A 19,418-nucleotide genomic window follows, 5' to 3' on the forward strand; every position below is an offset into this window, starting at 1 on the left:
AATCCATCCACCCGCACATAGTTCAGGATCACAGAGATGGCATTGTTCTGGAATCCTATTCTAGCCATCACAATGGGAGAAGCAGGGGTACACCTTGGACTGGTCACCTTTCTGTCAGAGGGACAATGCAGACTTCAATTGATTTTATTTAGTTAAGACTAGAAATCAATTGAGTGATATTTGGAAAATGAAAATATGTTCATCTTGACCTTGATCTGTTTATACGTTTTACCGTTCTAAAAGCCTTAAAAACAAAAATAAAATAATAATAATCAAATACTAGACAATTCACTGATATGTTTTCTTCCATCTCTGAACTTGCAGAACTGTATGGAGGGGAAGATAGAAGGAAAAAAAAAAACAAAACCAGACTGAAATGATGCCTTGACTTTTTTATTTTTTTTTTTTAAATTTTTTTTATTTCCATGCAAGTGTATCATTTATAGTCATACAAAACACATTCAACACCACTGATAATCTTTCAAATAAACAGAAAGCCAGGGAGCTTCATTCATGCCAGTGTTCCCAAGCAGGATGTATAAGGAGTAATTTTCTAAAATTCAAGGACTACTCTTCTGTTTACAGCCTGCATTTTGTTCTGCAGCTTCACTTTGAACTTCTCCATCAGCACAGCCTCTAGTTCATCTTCTGTTATGTTTTTCATGTTATAGAGATCAACACCTTCATCTGGCTTAAATATGACCTCACTGTAGATCAAGCCAACCAGCGCTGTGAATCCTGTGGGCGTCTGCAAAGAGCAGATGGACTTGTTGGTGAACAGTGAGGTGGGGTCTGTCTGGAGGTCATTGTTCACTTGAAAGAAATGATCTGGCTCACGAGGCTCCAAGCTGAAGCAGTGGATCAGTCGCGTCTCCTTCCGGTTGACCAGACTTGATTTAGCAAATTCTGGGTTAGGAACCTCCGTTCTTCTGCCAGTCTTCTCCAGCATCCACAAATTGTCCTTGCATATGAAGCGAAAGACGCCTCCATCCTGAGGCTGTTCCTTTCCAGAGATGAGCTCGAGGGGCTCCCGTATTTGGCCAGATAATCCAAAACTTACATCTGCTATATAAGCCTTCCCCTCAATGATGACCTTGTTAATGAGATGTACTTCCTGGGATTCAAAGTCATTAATGCTCGTGTCGAAAACTCTGGAGCCCAAGGTTGTAGTGTCATAGCCCATTTGTCTCAGCACCCAGCTAAACAGGTAGTTGTTCTCAAAGCACCAACCTCCACGGGTACCCCTCACAACCTTATTGAAGATAACCTCAAGGTCCATGATTATTTTCTCTCCACAGTGGATGCTGAGGTTCTCAAATGGAATGGACATAATGTGCTGCCTGTGGATCAGCTTCAGTGTTGCAAGGTCCAGTTTATCATAGGAGCCATGGAAACCAATTCTTTTGAAGTACTCTTCCAAATTCATCTTGCCTGTAAAATGCAGGACAACACATTGATAATCATTTTAGGTCTGCAGCATGTCACTTACAAAGCTTTTTAAAAAAGAAAAAAAAGAAAAAAGAAAACCCCTACACCTTTCATTTTGTGTCACATCCTGTCAATTTATAGGATGCAGCCAAATGTCCAACTCTAGGTCTAGCCTGGCAGGCTCTTTGCTTCCTTACAATCTAAGAATCAATGATTCAATTCAAGATGCCTAATCTTAATTAACATTTCATGTAAGATTATCTCATTAAATTTATAACAATTAAATTTCATTCCAGTTTTCTGTTCATGTAAAGACAATGGAAATGCAAGATGGTGGAAGCATTAGTGTTTTAATAGGGCAGGTTATCCTACCCCTCATTTAACCCTTTCAACAGCTGCTTACCAATACTAGTCTTTGGGCTGTGCTCCCCCGGAAATGTTGAATACAATTAAAATGATCTGAACATTTTGCGCAAACATGTTTAAATATCATTAAATATCATTCTAATGACAAATGTTGACTATAACTAAATTCATCTGAAATTTTTTATCCTTACCTTATTTGATTGGTGTTTGATCAAGGATGTGTTTTGATGAGTCTGGAAGCAAAAACAGGATAAAGGTAAGTGAGCTACTTTATACTACAAAAGGAATGTATATAGCCAGTCTCATTCAATAATATGCATCGATCATGATGGTGATAGGGGTGGCGCATCCCAATTGCTTAGCTGACAGAAGCAATACACAAAACAAATAATGAATGTGTTCATGAATGTGGCTCAGAGTTTCTGCTCCAATGAGTGATGAAAGCCTTTTCCCACAAAACAAACCATATCCTCTTTATTCCTTCTAATGAGCTAGGCTTATCCAGCTCAAGGGAGAGGTATAGTGAGCATCTGCAGCCATCTGTAAAACCCAGTGGACACACATGATTTTGGGCTGCATTTAAATCAGTGTTGGGGACCTTGCCAAAACTGGTACCATCAGAGTTTGATCCACAACACAATATCATCTGGAAGCCTGATTGGCAAATGTTTCCTTTTTTTCAGCATGATAATGATCCCAAACACCCTAGCGTTGTAGTCAAGGCATACCTGGATAGAGAGAGGGGGGACAAAATAAAACAAAACAAACAAAAAAAAAAACACACACCACTTCACAATTGGGCACCACCAGTCATGGATTGGAGCCCTGAAGCTTTGAATCTTCTTCAGAAAGCCTGGGAAAACTATTCCTGAAGGCTCAATTATAAGAAAGCTTGCCTAAGAGTTCAAGCTGTGTTAAAGAATGAAGGGGGTCCACGTCAAATGTTGGCTTTCAACATATTTAAAGCTTTTTTCTTTTTAAACACACACAGCACCTATAAGCTAAAACGAAGATAACACTCCCAGCAAATACCTGTTTGAATAAATAAGAGGACAACTGGTAAAAGCTTCCTATAAGACATAAAAGTCCTTAACAGGTCTGTAAGTTCTCCTACACTGTTTTGTCTTTGGTGGAAAAAATAAATAAATAAAGATAAAATAAAAGGACCCTGAAAGCCATCCTCTTAGTTTCTGTCAAGTCTTTTGAGTAACTGCAGACAGCATCATGGCGCCATGTCTCCGAGTTTGACACAGGGATGACAGTTTTCTTTTTTTGATGGCAGGTGAATTTGAACACTTGGCTGTGTGGTGGACCTCCGGTAGAACACGGCCAACACTAGTGTGTTGGAAACCCAGGTCTCTTTCATAAATGCAGTCACATTAGCGCAAATCCTAAACCTTAGCTGTGACATTTTGCGCAGGAGTATTTGGAGGGAAGGTTACTTGCAATAACTCCGTTTCAAGGTAAGACCATCAGGAGTAATTACTTGGCCTTGTTTTTCCCGCCGTCAAAATGGCGCTGGCCCCTGACTAAAAGGAGCAAAAAGTCTTGTTCACGGTAAAGTTTTTGCTCAAGAACAATCTGAAAAATTATCTCCTAGCTTGACCATTTACATCTATTGCCAAAGTACAGAAACAGTGTGGAAAATGTATTATCAGTGGTCACTATTAGTTTTTATTTTAAGCACAATAGCTTCATGTGTTGTGTAACTGCTTTAATTAGTCCAACTTACCTGTGGGCTGGGTTTTGCCCTCCAGCTGCGTGCTGTCGGTAGCTAATGGTCAAACGGTGCATGACTGTCAACGCTCAGCTGCACTTATAAAACCCCAGGTATCACCACTAGAGGCGCTACTAACCAACTCTTTACGAAATTCAATTATATTTATATAAACACTTTTCCTCTCACACGGCTCCAGATTAAATAAGAGTTGTACCAAATCAGGTGCAAAGACTGCAACACTACAATCCACCTCATGCATTATTGGTCATGGCAAAATTCGACATGTTATTCAAATTTGTATTTCAAATCTAAAACTGGACTTTCGTTTCTTTGCATATAGATTTATTTATTTTTTTAATTGGTTTTGACTGCAGTAGCATATTTTTGTAAATACTATAAAATGATTGGGAACTCATTATCATTGACTCAACATTAATTGATATCAGGTGCTGTTATTGATTTATTCTGTGTATGAGAATGAGCTGAAGGTTTCGTGGTTTAAGCCTTTTAATTGTACAAGCCAAACCACGCGCCAGGCAGGGGAGACAGAGAAAATACAAGGATTCATAGGCTTTTATGATAATTAATCATCATAATATGGTTTGTAGTATTTTGAATTTTATTATTTGGGGGCTGGAGAGAAATTAGGTGGGTCTCGTTGGGAGAATCTTAATCGTAAAAGCAAACACCTCTATGTGTGGGTTTTATGAATGATTTCACTGTGTGCAGTGTTTGGCTTATCCTGGTTTGGAGTGTGTGAATCCTTTTGAGATCATGTAACTGGTATGAACAGCTGTTTTCTCCCAGGCTCCACTAAAGGTCTCGATTTTAAAGTGTAAGAGTTGGGAATTAAAATTTGTAATTTCAACGATATTCCTTGTTACGTTGCTCTGTTTTCGGGTCTCTGACAGGTCATTTATTGTCGCAAAATAATGACGTCACTTTGGCATATTTAATAGTTATTTCAGGCGTGAAGCCATGAGTCTCCTAACTTCATTGTCGTTTAAGTACCACAACCAGCTACTTCTTATAAACACGTGAGATTCAATTCGACCACATTTATGAAAACAAAATAAAATATAGGTTTGTGTGTCGACAAGCAGAGGTAATTAGAGCTGCATCTGCTTATCCACGGACGAGACTTGCGGTTTTGGTCACTGATATGAATAAATTAGTGTTATTAGACAAATTTTCACGCAGTTAAACACTGCACCATGTCTATTATACCACAAGGTGTCGTTATCGTACCACTTACCTCTTTCCAAGTCGAACAACTGAGGTAGAAATGTTTCTTTCAAGTGACAGAACATGATTTGTTGTATTTGTTTAATTAAATATATACAATTTCATAGTTGTATTTGAGAAATGCAAAGAAAAAGTTAATTTTGGTACTGATCTCCTTATGTGGTCACTAAAATATTTACAACTCTGGACCTGCAAAAGTGTGTGTGAATAAAATGAAACAACACATTGAAAAAGTGACCTTACTTCTTTCAGTCATAGAAATGCATCATATGAAACGTGACATTCAATGTGACTTATAACTTTTCAAAAACAGAAATTTTGCAAAGCTTGATTTGCAGAATTTTCCTTAGGGATTAATAAAGTATTCTGATTTTAATTCTGATTACTGTTTTAAAGCTTTTTCAAAGCAGGACATCTGCTGGTTAATTCTCTAAAGTGTGTAGCATGCTTTTTTGTTTACAGCCTTCAGTTTGTTCTGCAGCTTCACATTGAACTTTTCCCTCAGAATTTCTTCTAGCGCATCATCTGTTACATTTCTCATGTCATACACATCAACACCTTCCTCTGGTTTGAAGGTGACCTCACTGTAGGTCCAGCCAACCAGTGCTCTGAATCCTGTGGGTGTCTGCAAAGAGCAGATGGACTTATTGATGAACAGTGAGGTGGGGTCTGACTGGAGGTCATGGTTTACCTGAGAGAAATGATATGGCTCACGAGGCTCCAAGGTGAAGGAGTAAATCACCTGTGTTTGCTTCTTGTCTAACAGACTTGATTTAGCAAATTCTGGATTAGGAACCTCTGGTTTCCTGCCAGTTTTCTCCAGCATCCACATGTCCCCCTTGTCTATGAGGCGAAAGACACCCGCCGCCTGAGACTGCTCCTTTCCAGAGATGAGCTCCAGAGGCTCCCAGAGTTGGAGTGACACCCCAAAACTTACATCTGCTATATAAGCCTTCCCATCAATGATGACCTTGTTAATGAGGTGTGTTTCCTCAGAGTGATATTCACCACCAGTAGGGCTAAAAACTCTGGAGCCCAAGGTTGTAGTGTCATAGCCCATTTGTCTCAGTACCCAGCCAAACAGGGAGTTGTTCTCAAGGCACCAACCTCCACGGCTGCTCCTCACCATCTTGTTAAAGATGACCTCAAGGTCCATGGTAATCTTCTCTCCACAGTGGATGCTGAGGTTCTCAAATGGAATGGACATAACATGCTGCCTGTGGATCAGCTTCAGTGTTGCAAGGTCCAGTTTATCATAGGAGCCATGGAAACCAATTCTTTTGAAGTACTCATCCAAATTCATCTTGCCTGTAAAATGCAGGACAACACATTGATAATCATTTCAGTTCTGCAGCCATCTCATTGACAACGCTTTAAAAAAAAAAAATACATTAAAAAACCCCAACACCTTTCATTTTGTGCTACATCCTGTCAATCTACAGGATGCAGCCAGATGTCCAACTCTAGGTCTAGCCTGGTATGCTCTTCGCTTCCTTACAATCTTAGATCAATCATTCAATTCAAGACACCTAATCTTAATTAACATTTCATGTAAGAGTATCTTGGTGGCACAGTGATTAGCACTGTATCCTCACAGCAAGAAGGTCCTGAGTTCAATTCCACCATCAGGCCACGGCCTTTCTGTGTGGAGTTTGCATGTTCTCCCCAGGTACTCCGGCTTCCTCCCACAGTCCAAAGACATGTACTTTGTGGGGATAGGTTAATTGAAAAATCTAAATTGCCCATAGGTGTGAGTGTGAATGGTTGTCTGTCCCTGTGTGTTAGCCCTGTGACAGACTGGCGACCTGTCTAGGGTGTACCCTGCCTCTCACCCTATGACAGCTGGGATAGGCGCCAGCACCCCCGTGACCCTGAAAAGGATAAGCGGAAGCGAATGGAAAAAAATGGATGGATGTAAGAATATCTCATGAAATTTATAACAATTACATTTAATTCCTGTTTTCTGTTCACATAAAGACAATGGAAATGCAAGATGGTGGAAGCATTAGTGTTTTAACCAAGTGATCCTAGCTTCATTGTTTCAGCTGCTTACCAATACAATTCTTTAAGATGTAAATGGTAGTAAATGATAAAAATAAATTCTTATTTTTTCATGAAATAATGTGGTTTTTATGGGTACAGCAATTGTTGACTTTAACTTGGCATTTACTGCACAAATTAATACATTTTAACACCTTTCTTTTGGTTAATACTATAAATATCATTCTAATGACAAATGTTGAATACAACTAAATTAATCTGAAATTTTTTATCCTTACCTTATGTAATTGGTGTTTGATCGAGGATGTGTTTTGAGGGTCTGGAAACAAAAACAGAAAAAGGTAAGTGAGCTACTTATGGTTTTTCTTACTATGCTGCAAATCCATTTCATTTCCCTTAAAGCTTCAAAAGCAAATCCTGCAGCTTCTTTGAATCAAGTCTGATAAAGATGTCACTTGCAGTCATTGCAAATCAGTATATTTAACACTTTTCCTTTCTTTAAGGTAACAGAAAATAACCTGCAACAAGAAATGCGGAGCAAAAATGTTTAACCTTACTTTGTTTGATAGTGTGATCAAAGTTATTTTCTGAGTAATATATCCGTGAAGGCAAAAAAAGAGGGCAGTAACTGATCTCTTCTACCTGGTGAACTTCATGCAATAAAGTGGGTGAGCTTAAACAGCCAAAAGAACCTGACAGTATATTACTGATTTACTTGATCATAAGTTAATCAGTGATAGAGTTGGTGCAACTCAGCTGCTTCACTGAGAGAAATAGTGAGAAGTCAATGCATACATGGAAATAAGTATTTATAGAATTTTATCCATGCAGTTATTAAAGTTCTTTCAGCAGTACATTTAAATTATAATATATACACATTTGGAAAGAAGAAATAACGCATCCCTCGCCTCAAAAGAGAAAAGTCCAGTACACAGGCAATAAAACACACCCACATTAATACAATAATGTCAATGATTTTGCAGATAATGACCGATATTATTCATATCATGGCAATTTCTATGATATTACAAAACAAAATAGTTTCTCTTGAATGTGATCATATGAAAGAATATATACTCTGGTTCTTTTACAGTAAGTCCTGTTGTTGGTTTTACAAAAGGTTTGTTATTAACAGGAGCTTGGTGGACAGACCATTCATGCAGAAAGTTTGAAATGGGTGAAATGTGAGGTTGATTTTATCTAACAACTGGATGTGTACGAGCAGTACAGCCTGATTAGAACTCACTTAAACTGTAATATTAGAAGCACAATTGTCTATTAAAGAACATGGTCAGTTTCATTGTACACTACTAAAACCAGCAAACTGTGGCAGGATAACTGGTAAGTTTAAAGAAAAACAAAAGTTCTTACTGAGAGGAAGACTGTCAAAAGCATATTTTCTGTTGTTAAAAGAGGATGATTTATTTATGTATTGTCTGTCAAAGGACCCACCCACTGCAGGGATCATAATGTGTTATGATCCCTGCTCCCTTTTGAAGAGAATAATCGGTAATGACAACATCATTTTTGTAAAAGCAAGAAACCTTGACACAGAACATAGAATAAAACAGCAAAGTATGTTTAATGTCATGACACACAAAGAGCCACTGTCCATTCAAGTCTGTTAAAATACAATTTAGGTTATTCTATCTAACACACGTTGATCTAAGAACTGCCTGTGGATGGCCAAGATGAGGATCTGAGTCTCAGTCGTGTAGAGGTAGAGGCGTTGAGGACAAATCATTTGATATACAAACGTCCTTGTATAAACCTATGACACTATAACAACTTCACAAAACAGGACATTTTAATACTGTGAATTACTCAGTTACCATATATAAGCATTATGATCATTTTACAATGGTGAACAGATAAACAGGTAATATAGTTTGAAAAATAGAAATATTCATGGAATCTTCTTTCTTCATTTCAAGATCAAAATGTTGCCTTTGCAAGAATGTTTTAAGATTGAATTTATTAAACTGGAGAGAAGCAGTGTGCATATTTTCTTACTCTTTCTAGCAATATATGATTTTTTTTGTCAGGATGTCTTCAAATTTGCTCAGTTTTCACCTTTTGCTGTTTTACAAGGTTGAGGATAAATACTATGAAATAAGTTATCTTAGTTTAAGCATTATGATATATGGGATTAATAAATATACAAACATAAAACAAAAAAAAAAAGTGACACAAAAACATTCAAGGTAGCTATAAATATTAAGATCACTACACTCACTATTATATCCAGAAAAATACAAACATGGTATGTTTTCCCTCATACTGTAAATCGTTTTATTTAATGCACAGATACCCTATGTACTTTTAAAATTAGGGATAAAACTCAGATACGTTTTAAGCCTAATTTACATATTCTGACAGACTTCCCATAATGCACTGAGCATTTCTCCTCTACTCCCTTCTTCTCACTTCCCACTATAATACAATTCCAAATAAAGCTACTTTCAGCTGCTCCCTTATTTACAAGGAGCTGCCACAGCAGGTGGCTCTACCTTCGATTTGTCATTCCTGGTGGAAACCCAAAGGGAAAAGCAAATGTGTAAACTACTACACTTTAATAACACTAGAAATTAAAATATTTATACTTGCATATATACTTGCATAGCTTTACTGTTGTTAGGTATGCTGCATCTATTTATATTTTCCTGTTTAGTGTTAATCAAATTGAATAATTGGAATTCAAATAGAGTTGTTTTTTTATCGTTCCATCATTCAGTGCACATTATTTAGAGCTTATTTATTTCTGTTTTTATGCAACTACAATTCTGAAGATCTAAATAATTTAATTCATGGAGTTGTCAAATATTTTATTTTGCTGACGAGCTTCAACATAAAATGTTGCTATGTCAGGATTGTTTTCAAAGTGTGTACCAGGATTTGTTGCTCATGAGCTTTAGTTTGTTCTGCAGCTTTATGTTGAACTTTTCCATCAGAATTTCGTCTATCTCATCATCTGATATGTCCCTCATGTCTAAGACATCAACACCTTCCTCTGGTTTGAAGGTGACCTCACTGTAGGTCTTTCCAATCAGGGCTCTGAATCCCGTGGGAGTCTGCAAAGAGCAGATGGACTTATTGGTGAACAGTGAGGCGGGGTCGGTCTGCAGCCTGTGACATTTATCTACAAAATGATCTACCCCGCGAGGCTCCAAGGTGAAGCAGTAGATCTGCTTTGTTTGCTTCCTGCTCACCAGACTTGATGTAGCAAATTCTGGATTAGGAACCTTTGGTTTTCTGCCAGTCTTCTCCAGCACCCACATGTCCCCTTTGTCTATGAGGCGAAAAACACCTGCTGCCTGGGGCTGCTCCTTTCCAGAAATAAGCTCCAGAGGCTCTCGCACTTGTGATGACACCCCAAAGCTTACATCTGTTATATAAGCCTTCCCATCAATGATGACCTTGTTAATGAGATGAGAATCAAGTGGGCCAAAGTCATTGAGGAAACTATTGAAAACTCTGGAACTTAGTGTTGTCGTGTTGAAACCCATTTGTCTCAACACCCAGCCAAACAGGGAGTTGTTCTCAAGGCACCAGCCTCCGCGGCTGCTCCTCACAACCTTATTGAAGATGACCTCAAGGTCCATGGTGATCCTCTCGCCACAGTGGATGCTTAGGTTCTCAAATGGGATGGACATAACGTGCTTTCTGTGGATCAGGTTCAGTGTTGCAAGATCCAGTTTATCACAGGAGACATGGAAACCAATTCTTTTGAAGTACTCACGCAAATCCATCCTGTTTGTAAAATGCAGGTTATGACACCTTTTGTAATATTCCTCAGATAAGACACAGGATACTTTACACCGGATCATATTATACTGAATTTAGTGATCAGTCATATCAAGTTAAAAGTTGCACTTATATATGCAAAGTCGACTCCTAAACATGTTGTAAAGTAGTTTATCACGGACTTGTTTTTGTTTGTTTTCAACAATTCGGTGTAACTCAACCTAAACATGCTCATGACGCGTATCTTCCTGTTTTATCACATTTTGCACATTTTGGGTGGTGCGTTTTGTACAGATACGGAACGTGCAGGCCTGCTTAACTTTGGGCAAGTTTTTCAAGTGAGTAAATTATGTAAAACGAGAAAGGCAATTTCGACAAACGTTCATCCGTGTGCCTGTAAAAGTATACCCTACTTTTTTGTCATCACGATCAGATCGACAAATACGCATACTTTAGGAAACATAAAGCCCGTTGGCCGTGCCTCCCACCGGACTGTTTCCTTTAAGAGTTTAGTGCACTCTTTACTTCACTGATCTCTCTTACATAACACAGCCGCTTACCTTTGGACTTTGAAGTAACCTGCAGCTCTGCGTTGTTGTTCTGGGTGGCAACTGAGAGTAAAATATGACGTCGTCGTCAATTTTCAGTTTGTATCACCGCTAGAGGGACTACTAATCAAAGACTTACGTAAATCCTCTTTTTATTTTACCTTTTAAAAGGATTATTCACGTTTTCCCCTCACACAACTACAGATTAAATTAAAATTCTACTAATCCGAGGGGGAAAAGTCTGTACAGTGTATATAGAGCAATATTTCACTCCTTTATTAGTTCTCACTGAAAACTCCACTCTCTGTAAATTGGTGGGTTAAACTTTTTTATTCTTGAAATGATTATATTGTTTTTAATTGTGGCTCAGAGAAAATATTTTTTATGTTTTTAAGGGATTTGACTGCTGTGAAGCCTTCCTGTAAATATTAGGGCCCTCACAGCAGTATGAGTCACTTTACGGCAACTATCATTTTGATTTCAGGCATGAAGCCAGGAGCCACAGCGGAAAGTTTCTAACAGCAACATCCTGAAAGCAGCCATAGCCACCTTCAGACACCATTGACACAGCTTATACACACAGCAAAATTTATATCGTGTTAATAAAAATATTCTGGTTAAAATCGGTGAAAAAAAGTCAATATCGGAAGTCTTCGTAGTCTAAAATACAGCTTTCAAAACAAAAGCATGAGACGTGTATCGTTAGTCCAGATTAAAGTGAGTGCTATGACAGTCTGTAAATCTAAACCATGAAATTCGACAATATCTACGGATCTGTTGTATAATTTTGCGTTTAGCTACCATTAAAACTATTTTACAATTTGTCAATGCTTTGCTACATGAAGATAATTTCGCCGGATTTCCTGTGTCCCCGTGCTTAACGAATCAGCGTCACTGGTGAGGAGGTACACTGGTGGTGCTATCTGTCGCTGTTTTGGAGGTTTCCAGGATTACAGTGGAGTTTTGAATGAGTCATATTGGACACTTATTTGTCTCGTTTTTGTCTGCCTCGTGCTCAGGTTGGTGTGTCCGTTGAATATGTGAGCTTTTAACAGTTTGGCGCACAGGGCATGTGCATAGTTTCAAGCATGCCTCGCACATACCTTTACTCTACTCATGCAAGCAACTACAAGTATGGATTAGTTAGATTTTATTCACTGAATTAAACTTGCAGTCACCTCGGGAAACAAAAATATACACTGACGTAGCAGCATGAAAGATTTAATAGCTCAGGTGGAACGCGTCATTGAATCTGCAAGCTGTGATTGACTTTAGGTAACCGGAAGCTGTTTAATTACGATTTTATTTTAGTTATTAATACTTTTATTCTTTAAATGCATCAGGCTGATTTATGTGTATTTAAAAAAACAAACATTAATAATATTGTTTTCTTAATTTTCCTCACAGATTCATCCACTTGGAATGGGAAATGCTAGCAAAGAGACGTTTTTAATAACTGGTGGATCTGGCTACTTCGGTAATCGGTAAGAACAATTTTGCCTTTTTTGTGTTATTACTACACATTATAAAATATTTAAATGCAGGCAAACGCTGCAGCATGGGGTAAGCACCACAAGGTGGCGTTATCACACCAGTTATCTTATTAAGATAAACTTTCTTGACATGAACTGTGGTAGGATTGAAGGTAGAAATATGTGCATCTATTGTACTTTTGTCCTTGGTTTACTGTGCCTGTTATTTTGTTAAAATGGAGGACTGCTTTTTCCCCCCTGAAGGCTCGCTCTGTCTCTGCATAAAAAAGGAGCCAAAGTCATCCTGTTTGACATCATCCCCCCAAGTCAAGAACTGCCAGAGGATGTTGTGTTTGTGCAGGGTGATATACGTGAATATCCAGACGTGGAGAAGGCTGTCACAGGGGTGGATTGTGTATTCCACATTGCCTCCTATGGCATGTCTGGCAGGGAGCAGCTAAATCGCCAGCTGATTGAGGCAGTGAACGTACAAGGCACACAGAACATCTTGAAGGCCTGTGTAGAACACGGAGTGTCCAGGCTGATTTACACCAGCACCTTCAATGTGGTGTTCGGGGGTCAGGTAATAGAGAACGGAGATGAAAGCCTGCCTTATCTACCTCTCCATCTTCACCCGGACCACTACTCCAGAACCAAGTCCCTGGCTGACATGGCAGTTCTGAAAGCTAATGGCACAGTGCTGAAGGGCCGCTCGGGCCTGCTGAGCACCTGCGCACTGCGTCCGGCAGGTATCTATGGGCCAGGAGAGCAGAGGCATCTGCCCAGGATAGTTGACTATATAGAGAAGGGGATCTTCAGGTTTGTTTACGGTAAACCCAGCAGCCTGGTGGAGTTTGTCCATGTTGACAACCTGGTGTCAGCACATGTGCTAGCTGCTGAGGCTCTGACCCCAGAGAAGCAGCACCGCGCCGCTGGCCAGGCCTACTTCATCTCAGATGGAAGGCCTGTCAACAATTTTGAATTCTTCAGACCTCTCGTAGAAGGCCTAGGCTATCGTTTCCCAACACTGCGCCTTCCTATCTCTTTCATTTACTTTTTTGCCTTCCTCACAGAAATGATTCACTGCCTCATCGGCCCCTTCTATAACTTCCAGCCGCTGCTGACACGTACAGAGGTGTATAAAACTGGCGTGACGCATTACTTCAGCATGGCAAAGGCAAAGGCGGAGCTCGGTTACGAGCCCAGGGAGTACAACCTGGATGAGGTCGTGCAGTGGTTCAGAAGCAGAGGCCACGGGAAGAAATGTCACCGCTCCTTCCTCAGTCGACTGCTGCTCAACGTCCTGTTTGTTTCTGCCTTGGTGGCTGTGTCTCTGTCTTTTCTGCCAGTCGTCGGCAGTTAATGTAAAGTAGTCTTGCCTTTTGACTTTGCCCAAAACATCATCCATACTGTGTGAAGACTGATTCATCAAAAGACAGTTTGCATATTTTAATATGTTATCATCCATGTGCACCTTTCCTTTTAAAGTCATTAAAACAAGTCCAGCCATCTAAGGACCAAGTCTATGAGAGCAGTTTAAAGCAGTAACATAAGTTAGTTTAATTTTTACATGCTACCTCTTTTTTAACTTGTAAGGGCAAACATCTATGATTACTGGAGAAATACATTTTTAAATATATTTTTGTGCAAAAATTAATAAAACCTGACCTGTGAAATTTGAATTGTGGGTTTTGATTTTTAAACTCCTCCCTTTATCACCAGGAAGACATGTTTTAATTGGTGCATTTAGAAAATATATCTGTATATTTAAAGAAATGTTAAAGATCTTAGCGACTATTTTCTATTGCAGAGAGTAATAACATGTTTTTTCCAAGGTTAATCGAGATTGCATATTTTCGTAATTCTTAAACTGTTTTGCTATAGTTGAAGTCCTCATATCGTGTTTTTATGCAGCTTATTGTAAAATAAATCATTAAAAGCATGATCTAGGCCTACCCTTTATTTATATGTAGAAAACGATATCTGAGAACATCTTTACATCTTTGAAAATTGAGTTTTAAATGCATCTGCCCTCCATTAATACTGAATCACTGCAGCTCATTCCTGGTGTAAAAGGAGTCGGACCAGGTGAGGCGTGCTTTGTGTGGTATTTTAGTCTGCCCGGGATGAATGCAGACGTCCCCTTCTCTCTTAAACTATTCTCTTCAGAGCCGGCAGCCCCTTGCTGAGTTGGTCGCAATCATTGTTTCTCTGCAGCATTAACCACATTCCAGAGAGGCGCAGCGCATCCAGTCTCCTTCCCCGCATTCCTTTCACGCGAACGAGTCCCCTGCATTAAACAGCGTTTTGTTGAGATTTTTGCGCTCTTTGTGCGCTCAGGCTTGCACACAAATGGTGTTTGCAGCATATACGATTATCCGACCTACTTTGATTTCTTGCACAGTGGCCGTAAAGGAAATCTAGAGGAAAAACCAACAAGGGGAAATTCCTCCGCGCAGCGCGCCGTTGACTGTAAAGACCTTTCAACTTAACAAAAACTGAAGTTGACAAACGTATCGCTGTCGGCTGAAACTGTGAGAAAGAGTTTGTGTTTTCGGCGAAGCGGGGGAAGCAGAAGAAGACGATGCGGCTCTCGGCGGGGTTTGCGGGCATGTAAGTGGTTTTCTGTGAGTGAGGGACGGCTGTACGGCGGCGTTTTGTTTTGATTTCCATGTGAAACGCAATTAGTGCTCCGCGGTGCTCTATAGTTTGGCTCGCGCAGCGGAGCGCACTCTGAACTTGTTTCTCTCCTCGGAAGCACAACATGGAGCATTACCAGGAAGATTTGGGACTCCGGGCCACCAAACTGATGGAGGACCTTTCTTTGTATGATGCGTACCAGGACGGGATGTACGATGCGAGGAGAGACTTGGTGATTAACCCCGATTTAGACTTTTCGGCTCCGGCACTGGTTGAGCATAAAGCCAAGCCGATGAATGGGACCTCTGTGCTTCACCAGCAGCATCACACAGTGGAGAATTTCTCGTCCGGGAATAAAGTGTACAACGCGGCTCCAGTGCGCCCGGTGAATTGCAACCGGACGGTTCCTGTGGATTTTTGCGCCCCTCAGAGGGACGCGGTTTATAACGAGGAGGGTTGTTGCACCAAATCCGAAGTAGCTTTGCCTTGTTATACAGGCACTTCCGAGAGACACAGGAGGTACTCTCTGGAGGTGCAGGGCCACAGGTACAGCACCGGCTCCACCTTTGACGGCGTGCCGCTCAATAAACCGGTGGCTGTGCCCGGCAACAGGTGCAACAGTGTCTGCATCGCCAGCAGCCACGACGGGAGATATAACGCCACCAGTCCTCGCTCCAGCCTGGCATCTTCTCTGTCTTCTCAAGAGCAAAGCAAGCATGCCAGCCCGAGGTCGAGCATCAGCAGCCCGCGTACCAGTCTGGTGGTACCGGGTCAGGAGAGGTACACGAGCCCTAGATCTAGTTTGGTTCACTGCGAAGGAAACAGTGTCCTCAGTCCCCGATCCAGCTATGCAAGCACCGCCAGCGACACGAGTAAACACTCAAGTCCCCGGGCCAGCCTCAACAGCTGTGACTGCTGCAGCAAGCCCAACAGCAACCGCACCAGCGGCATCAGCATGGGCTACGACCAGAGGCACACCAGCCCCAGGTCGAGCACTGCGAGCCAATATTCCTTCACTACCAGCCCGAGATCCAGTTACTCTGACTCTCGGTACGGGCCCGTGGTCAACCAAGATCTGGAGGGAGTCTTGCACTCAGCGCCGCTGGCGAGTCCTCGCTCCAGCATCTGCAGCCAGGACGGGAGCGCAAGACCGGGGACAAGCGCAAACTGCGTGGTCAGCCCCCGGTCGAGCATCTCCAGTCACAGCTCCAGAAGTTCCCGCAGCTCCAGGGGGTCTATGAGCACCTATCCGGATCTGCAGCTTCCTTCCCCTAGGTCATCCATGCTGGGAACCAGTTTACACGAAGATACGCTGCTGCAGGAGTTTGGAGACTCCAACGGAGTTCAGAATCGCATCCATCTCCAGGGGCTTTCGGCAGTGCCTGAACCCCAGCAGCAGTCGGGGCAGACGGGAGGGACCGCGGATATACCCTCAGGGTCGCCTTCCTCTTATAGTTATGTGATGCCTTCAAAAACGGCTTCCTCGGGCCAGAGGTTTAAACTACCTTACCAGGTGACCCCCAGTCGAGAGAGTGGACCAAGCCAGGCGGAGAAAAGGCTGGAGGCGCTCACCTTGGAGCTGGAGAAGGAGTTAGAGATGCACATGAAAAAGGAATACTTTGGTAGGTTTGTTTTTGAAACACACAAAAATACTATTAGCGATGGCCGCAAACACAAAATCACTGGGAACATAAGTCTGTGTTGCAGAATCAGTTTATTGCCATTGTTTATTACACACAGAAGTACAAATTTTAAACAAATACGAAACACAGACTATACATCATTTTCCTGCATAAAACACCCGTGTCAGTGTCTCCACAGCTGGGATTTGTTGCAAGTTGCACTAAAAATTTGTGCTTGTTAAGGGCACAGTGATGATGCCTGCACATAGGTTTGCAATGATATTTCCTAAAACATTTTATGATTGCAAAATTAATGCCATTTAAATATTTCACTTACTCTTAAATATAGAGTATTAATCTTATAAGGCACTGAACACCAAGGCACTAAACTTGCATGGCATAGCATAACTACAATGTGACCTAATACTATATGTTTTCCCAGTTTGCAATCCTTCCTGTATCACTATTATATTTTGGTGGTGAATGGGCATAAGGGTTTGACTCTGTGGCTTTCACAAAACCTTTTTCTAGTTTTTTGCACATATTAAGCAATAAAGGTCTTGCATTAACTTATAGGCAATCAAGATAATTTTTTCATTTAACATTTGATTGAGATTCTGCCTTGTTTCATGAACTTTTCCTGTCTAATGGTTGTAAAATGTGGTCACAGCAGCTCATACAAACAGCCCAATTTTGACCAAGGGCAAGGCATGATAACAATGCCAAATATGTTGTGGTATTACTACCACGAAATCTCACTATCTGTGTTAAAAGGGCAGACATCTGCCCACTGAATCTACAATTCAAGGCAACTATTAAAAGAGTATTTTTCTGTGCGGGCAGGTTTATTTATAGGTTTGCCATCTCTTCAAGGTCTGTTTGCAACCTGCTAAAGCTATATCACCACTAACAGCTCCCTCTCTGGCAGATAAGAGTGGGTTTTGCAGGGCAATACTAATTTCTGTCTTGGCAGAGCTAACATTTGCAGAGCGCGGCACGTTGCTGAATGGAACCTTCTGTTCTGCCAGGTCATTCAGAGCAGTGTGGTCCGAGTTTGTTAGAGATTGCGGTCACTGTGAGCGTTGCGATTTAAAGAAAGGCCCTCCCCTTGCCGTTTAGACTCCTTAAGATGCCCTATGTTGAAAATTGAACACGTGGTGGTTACTTTATGCTGCAAAATCTTGACACTAAAACAGTTTGGTTGACCAGCAGCAACACAGCCACAGAAAGCCAGCTGAGGAAGTTTCTGTCTACCTTTTGAATTAATAGCCAGACAAATGGCTGCAGACGAAGAGCAGTAGTTTGTTTTATAGCTGGTGCACTTGCTCAGAGTGAGTCTGAGACAGCTGTTGATTTGTTCCAGAGAAACAGGTTAAAGAAGGAGGATGGAAGACAGGAGGGTGAAACGAGGAAGACAGCAGTGAGGGGAGCAAGAGAGATAAAGAAACAAGAGGGTGGAAATAGATAGAGATGGGGAAAGAAAGGAAAGGGAGGGAGAGAGAAGAATGCAGTCAGACGCTCCTCACATCGGGTCCAATAGAGACAGCTCTGTTTCCGTAGCGACAGTGGAGAAATTGATCGCTGGGCCTTCTTTTCGGGGGGCCCAGCACTGCTTGCCAGTGTCCCACTCTGCCCACTTTGCACTGCCGGCTGGCTCTTGTGTGGCCTCTGTTTGTTATAGTGGCAGAGGAGCTGTGAATCAACAGCTGGCCCGATACAAGCTTGCAATTGAAGCAGCAAAGTGAGTGAGGCCCACCCCACCCTTTTGCTTTGCTGTCCCTCCCTCTCTACCACCACCACCTTAAACCACTGCCTCCCCACCCTGCCTCCCCCGCGAAGCCCTTCATTAACCAGCCAGTGGGGAGTTGGGCAACACCAGACACTTGGCACACGATCTTGGCTGGCGGGCCAGACATAGTTGGTGGGGGTCAAGTCTGATCACCTGCCTAGAATTATAATGGCAGTAGTCATGCCCATGCCTGACACACACATGCTGACTTGTGGACAACAGCACACTGTGTGTATGCTGTACTGGACCCTACGCCTGTACTGGGAATGCACACTGCAGCTGATGAGATTAGAGGTATAGATTTTTTAAAAAGTCTCACTTTAAGTTTTAAGCCTAGATTGTCCGCTGAAGTGTGAAAAGCTACAGGAGCATTCACAGTTCACCAGGGCAGTCGCTCTTGAGGAGTTTAACATGTCCCCCTCCACACATGGTGGGAAGTTAACTGTGTTATTCATTCCCAGTGTGCACCAGACTACATGTGCTTGTTTACAGTGCTGTGAATCACAGCTTTCTCTTCATCCCCTCTCCTGCATCTGTCTTTTGTTATATTGTCTTTTTTTTTAGAGTAGGTGTAAATCAGGATTTGCTATAATGCCCAGGACTGTAAACCTACTCTATGTGCAGTAATGGAATCTCTCCATTGCAGACGTGCAGAGATTTTAAAGCATCGGAAGTGATGCAACGGGCGACACAAACTAAAAAATCCCTCTGCTTGTGCTACAGGTTTGAGCCTCCATTTGTTTGACTGAAAATCTTCATGTAACCGACTCATATCTACAGAGATTGGTTTGATATTGTGCCTTAAGAAGTCCAACTGACTTCACACTGAGCAGTGGTTAAAGT

General features: G+C 41.3%; 4 protein-coding genes across 7 annotated transcripts in view; 2 read left to right on the forward strand and 2 right to left on the reverse strand.

The window, feature by feature from the left end:
- Positions 1-377: 377 nt before the first annotated feature.
- LOC113025827 (arylamine N-acetyltransferase, pineal gland isozyme NAT-10-like) lies at positions 378-3,643 on the reverse strand. Its single transcript, XM_026174007.1, has 3 exons — positions 3,527-3,643; positions 1,986-2,027; positions 378-1,431 (listed from the first exon to the last, which is right to left on the reverse strand). Exon 3 carries the CDS (start codon positions 1,424-1,426, stop codon positions 554-556), a length of 873 nt encoding a protein of 290 aa, XP_026029792.1. The 5' UTR covers positions 1,427-1,431; positions 1,986-2,027; positions 3,527-3,643; the 3' UTR covers positions 378-553.
- Positions 3,644-4,825: 1,182 nt separating this feature from the next.
- On the reverse strand, positions 4,826-11,185 carry LOC113025834 (arylamine N-acetyltransferase, pineal gland isozyme NAT-10-like). Of its 3 annotated transcripts, none has more exons than XM_026174029.1 (3): positions 11,065-11,167; positions 7,039-7,079; positions 4,826-6,067 (listed from the first exon to the last, which is right to left on the reverse strand). In XM_026174029.1, exon 3 carries the CDS (start codon positions 6,060-6,062, stop codon positions 5,190-5,192), a length of 873 nt encoding a protein of 290 aa, XP_026029814.1. In that variant the 5' UTR covers positions 6,063-6,067; positions 7,039-7,079; positions 11,065-11,167; the 3' UTR covers positions 4,826-5,189. The 3 variants fall into 3 exon arrangements, 2 of the variants coding, with proteins under 2 accessions (XP_026029814.1, XP_026029804.1); XM_026174019.1 differs by lacking the exon at positions 11,065-11,167 and adding an exon at positions 7,318-7,561; XR_003272836.1 differs by lacking the exon at positions 4,826-6,067 and adding an exon at positions 7,318-10,510 and having other exon boundaries at positions 7,033-7,079; positions 11,065-11,185.
- Positions 11,186-11,775: 590 nt separating this feature from the next.
- sdr42e1 (short chain dehydrogenase/reductase family 42E, member 1) lies at positions 11,776-14,306 on the forward strand. 2 transcript variants are annotated; one of them, XM_026173985.1, is made up of 3 exons: positions 11,776-12,071; positions 12,460-12,536; positions 12,789-14,304. In XM_026173985.1, the coding sequence occupies exons 2-3, from the start codon at positions 12,475-12,477 to the stop codon at positions 13,885-13,887; spliced, it is 1,161 nt and encodes a 386-aa protein (XP_026029770.1). In that variant the 5' UTR covers positions 11,776-12,071; positions 12,460-12,474; the 3' UTR covers positions 13,888-14,304. The 2 variants fall into 2 exon arrangements, with proteins under 2 accessions (XP_026029770.1, XP_026029778.1); XM_026173993.1 differs by lacking the exon at positions 11,776-12,071 and adding an exon at positions 12,078-12,327 and having other exon boundaries at positions 12,789-14,306.
- Positions 14,307-14,668: 362 nt separating this feature from the next.
- Positions 14,669-19,418, forward strand: part of wtip (WT1 interacting protein) — a 36,076-nt gene continuing 31,326 nt past the window's right edge. Inside the window, exon 1 of the mRNA XM_026174046.1 lies at positions 14,669-16,786. Coding sequence (XP_026029831.1) covers positions 15,289-16,786 — 1,498 coding nt within the window. The 5' untranslated portion in view covers positions 14,669-15,288. The remainder of the gene's footprint in view (positions 16,787-19,418) is intronic.

The sequence above is a fragment of the Astatotilapia calliptera genome, chromosome 1 (assembly GCF_900246225.1).
Source record: "Astatotilapia calliptera chromosome 1, fAstCal1.2, whole genome shotgun sequence".
NCBI lineage: Eukaryota > Metazoa > Chordata > Actinopteri > Cichliformes > Cichlidae > Astatotilapia > Astatotilapia calliptera.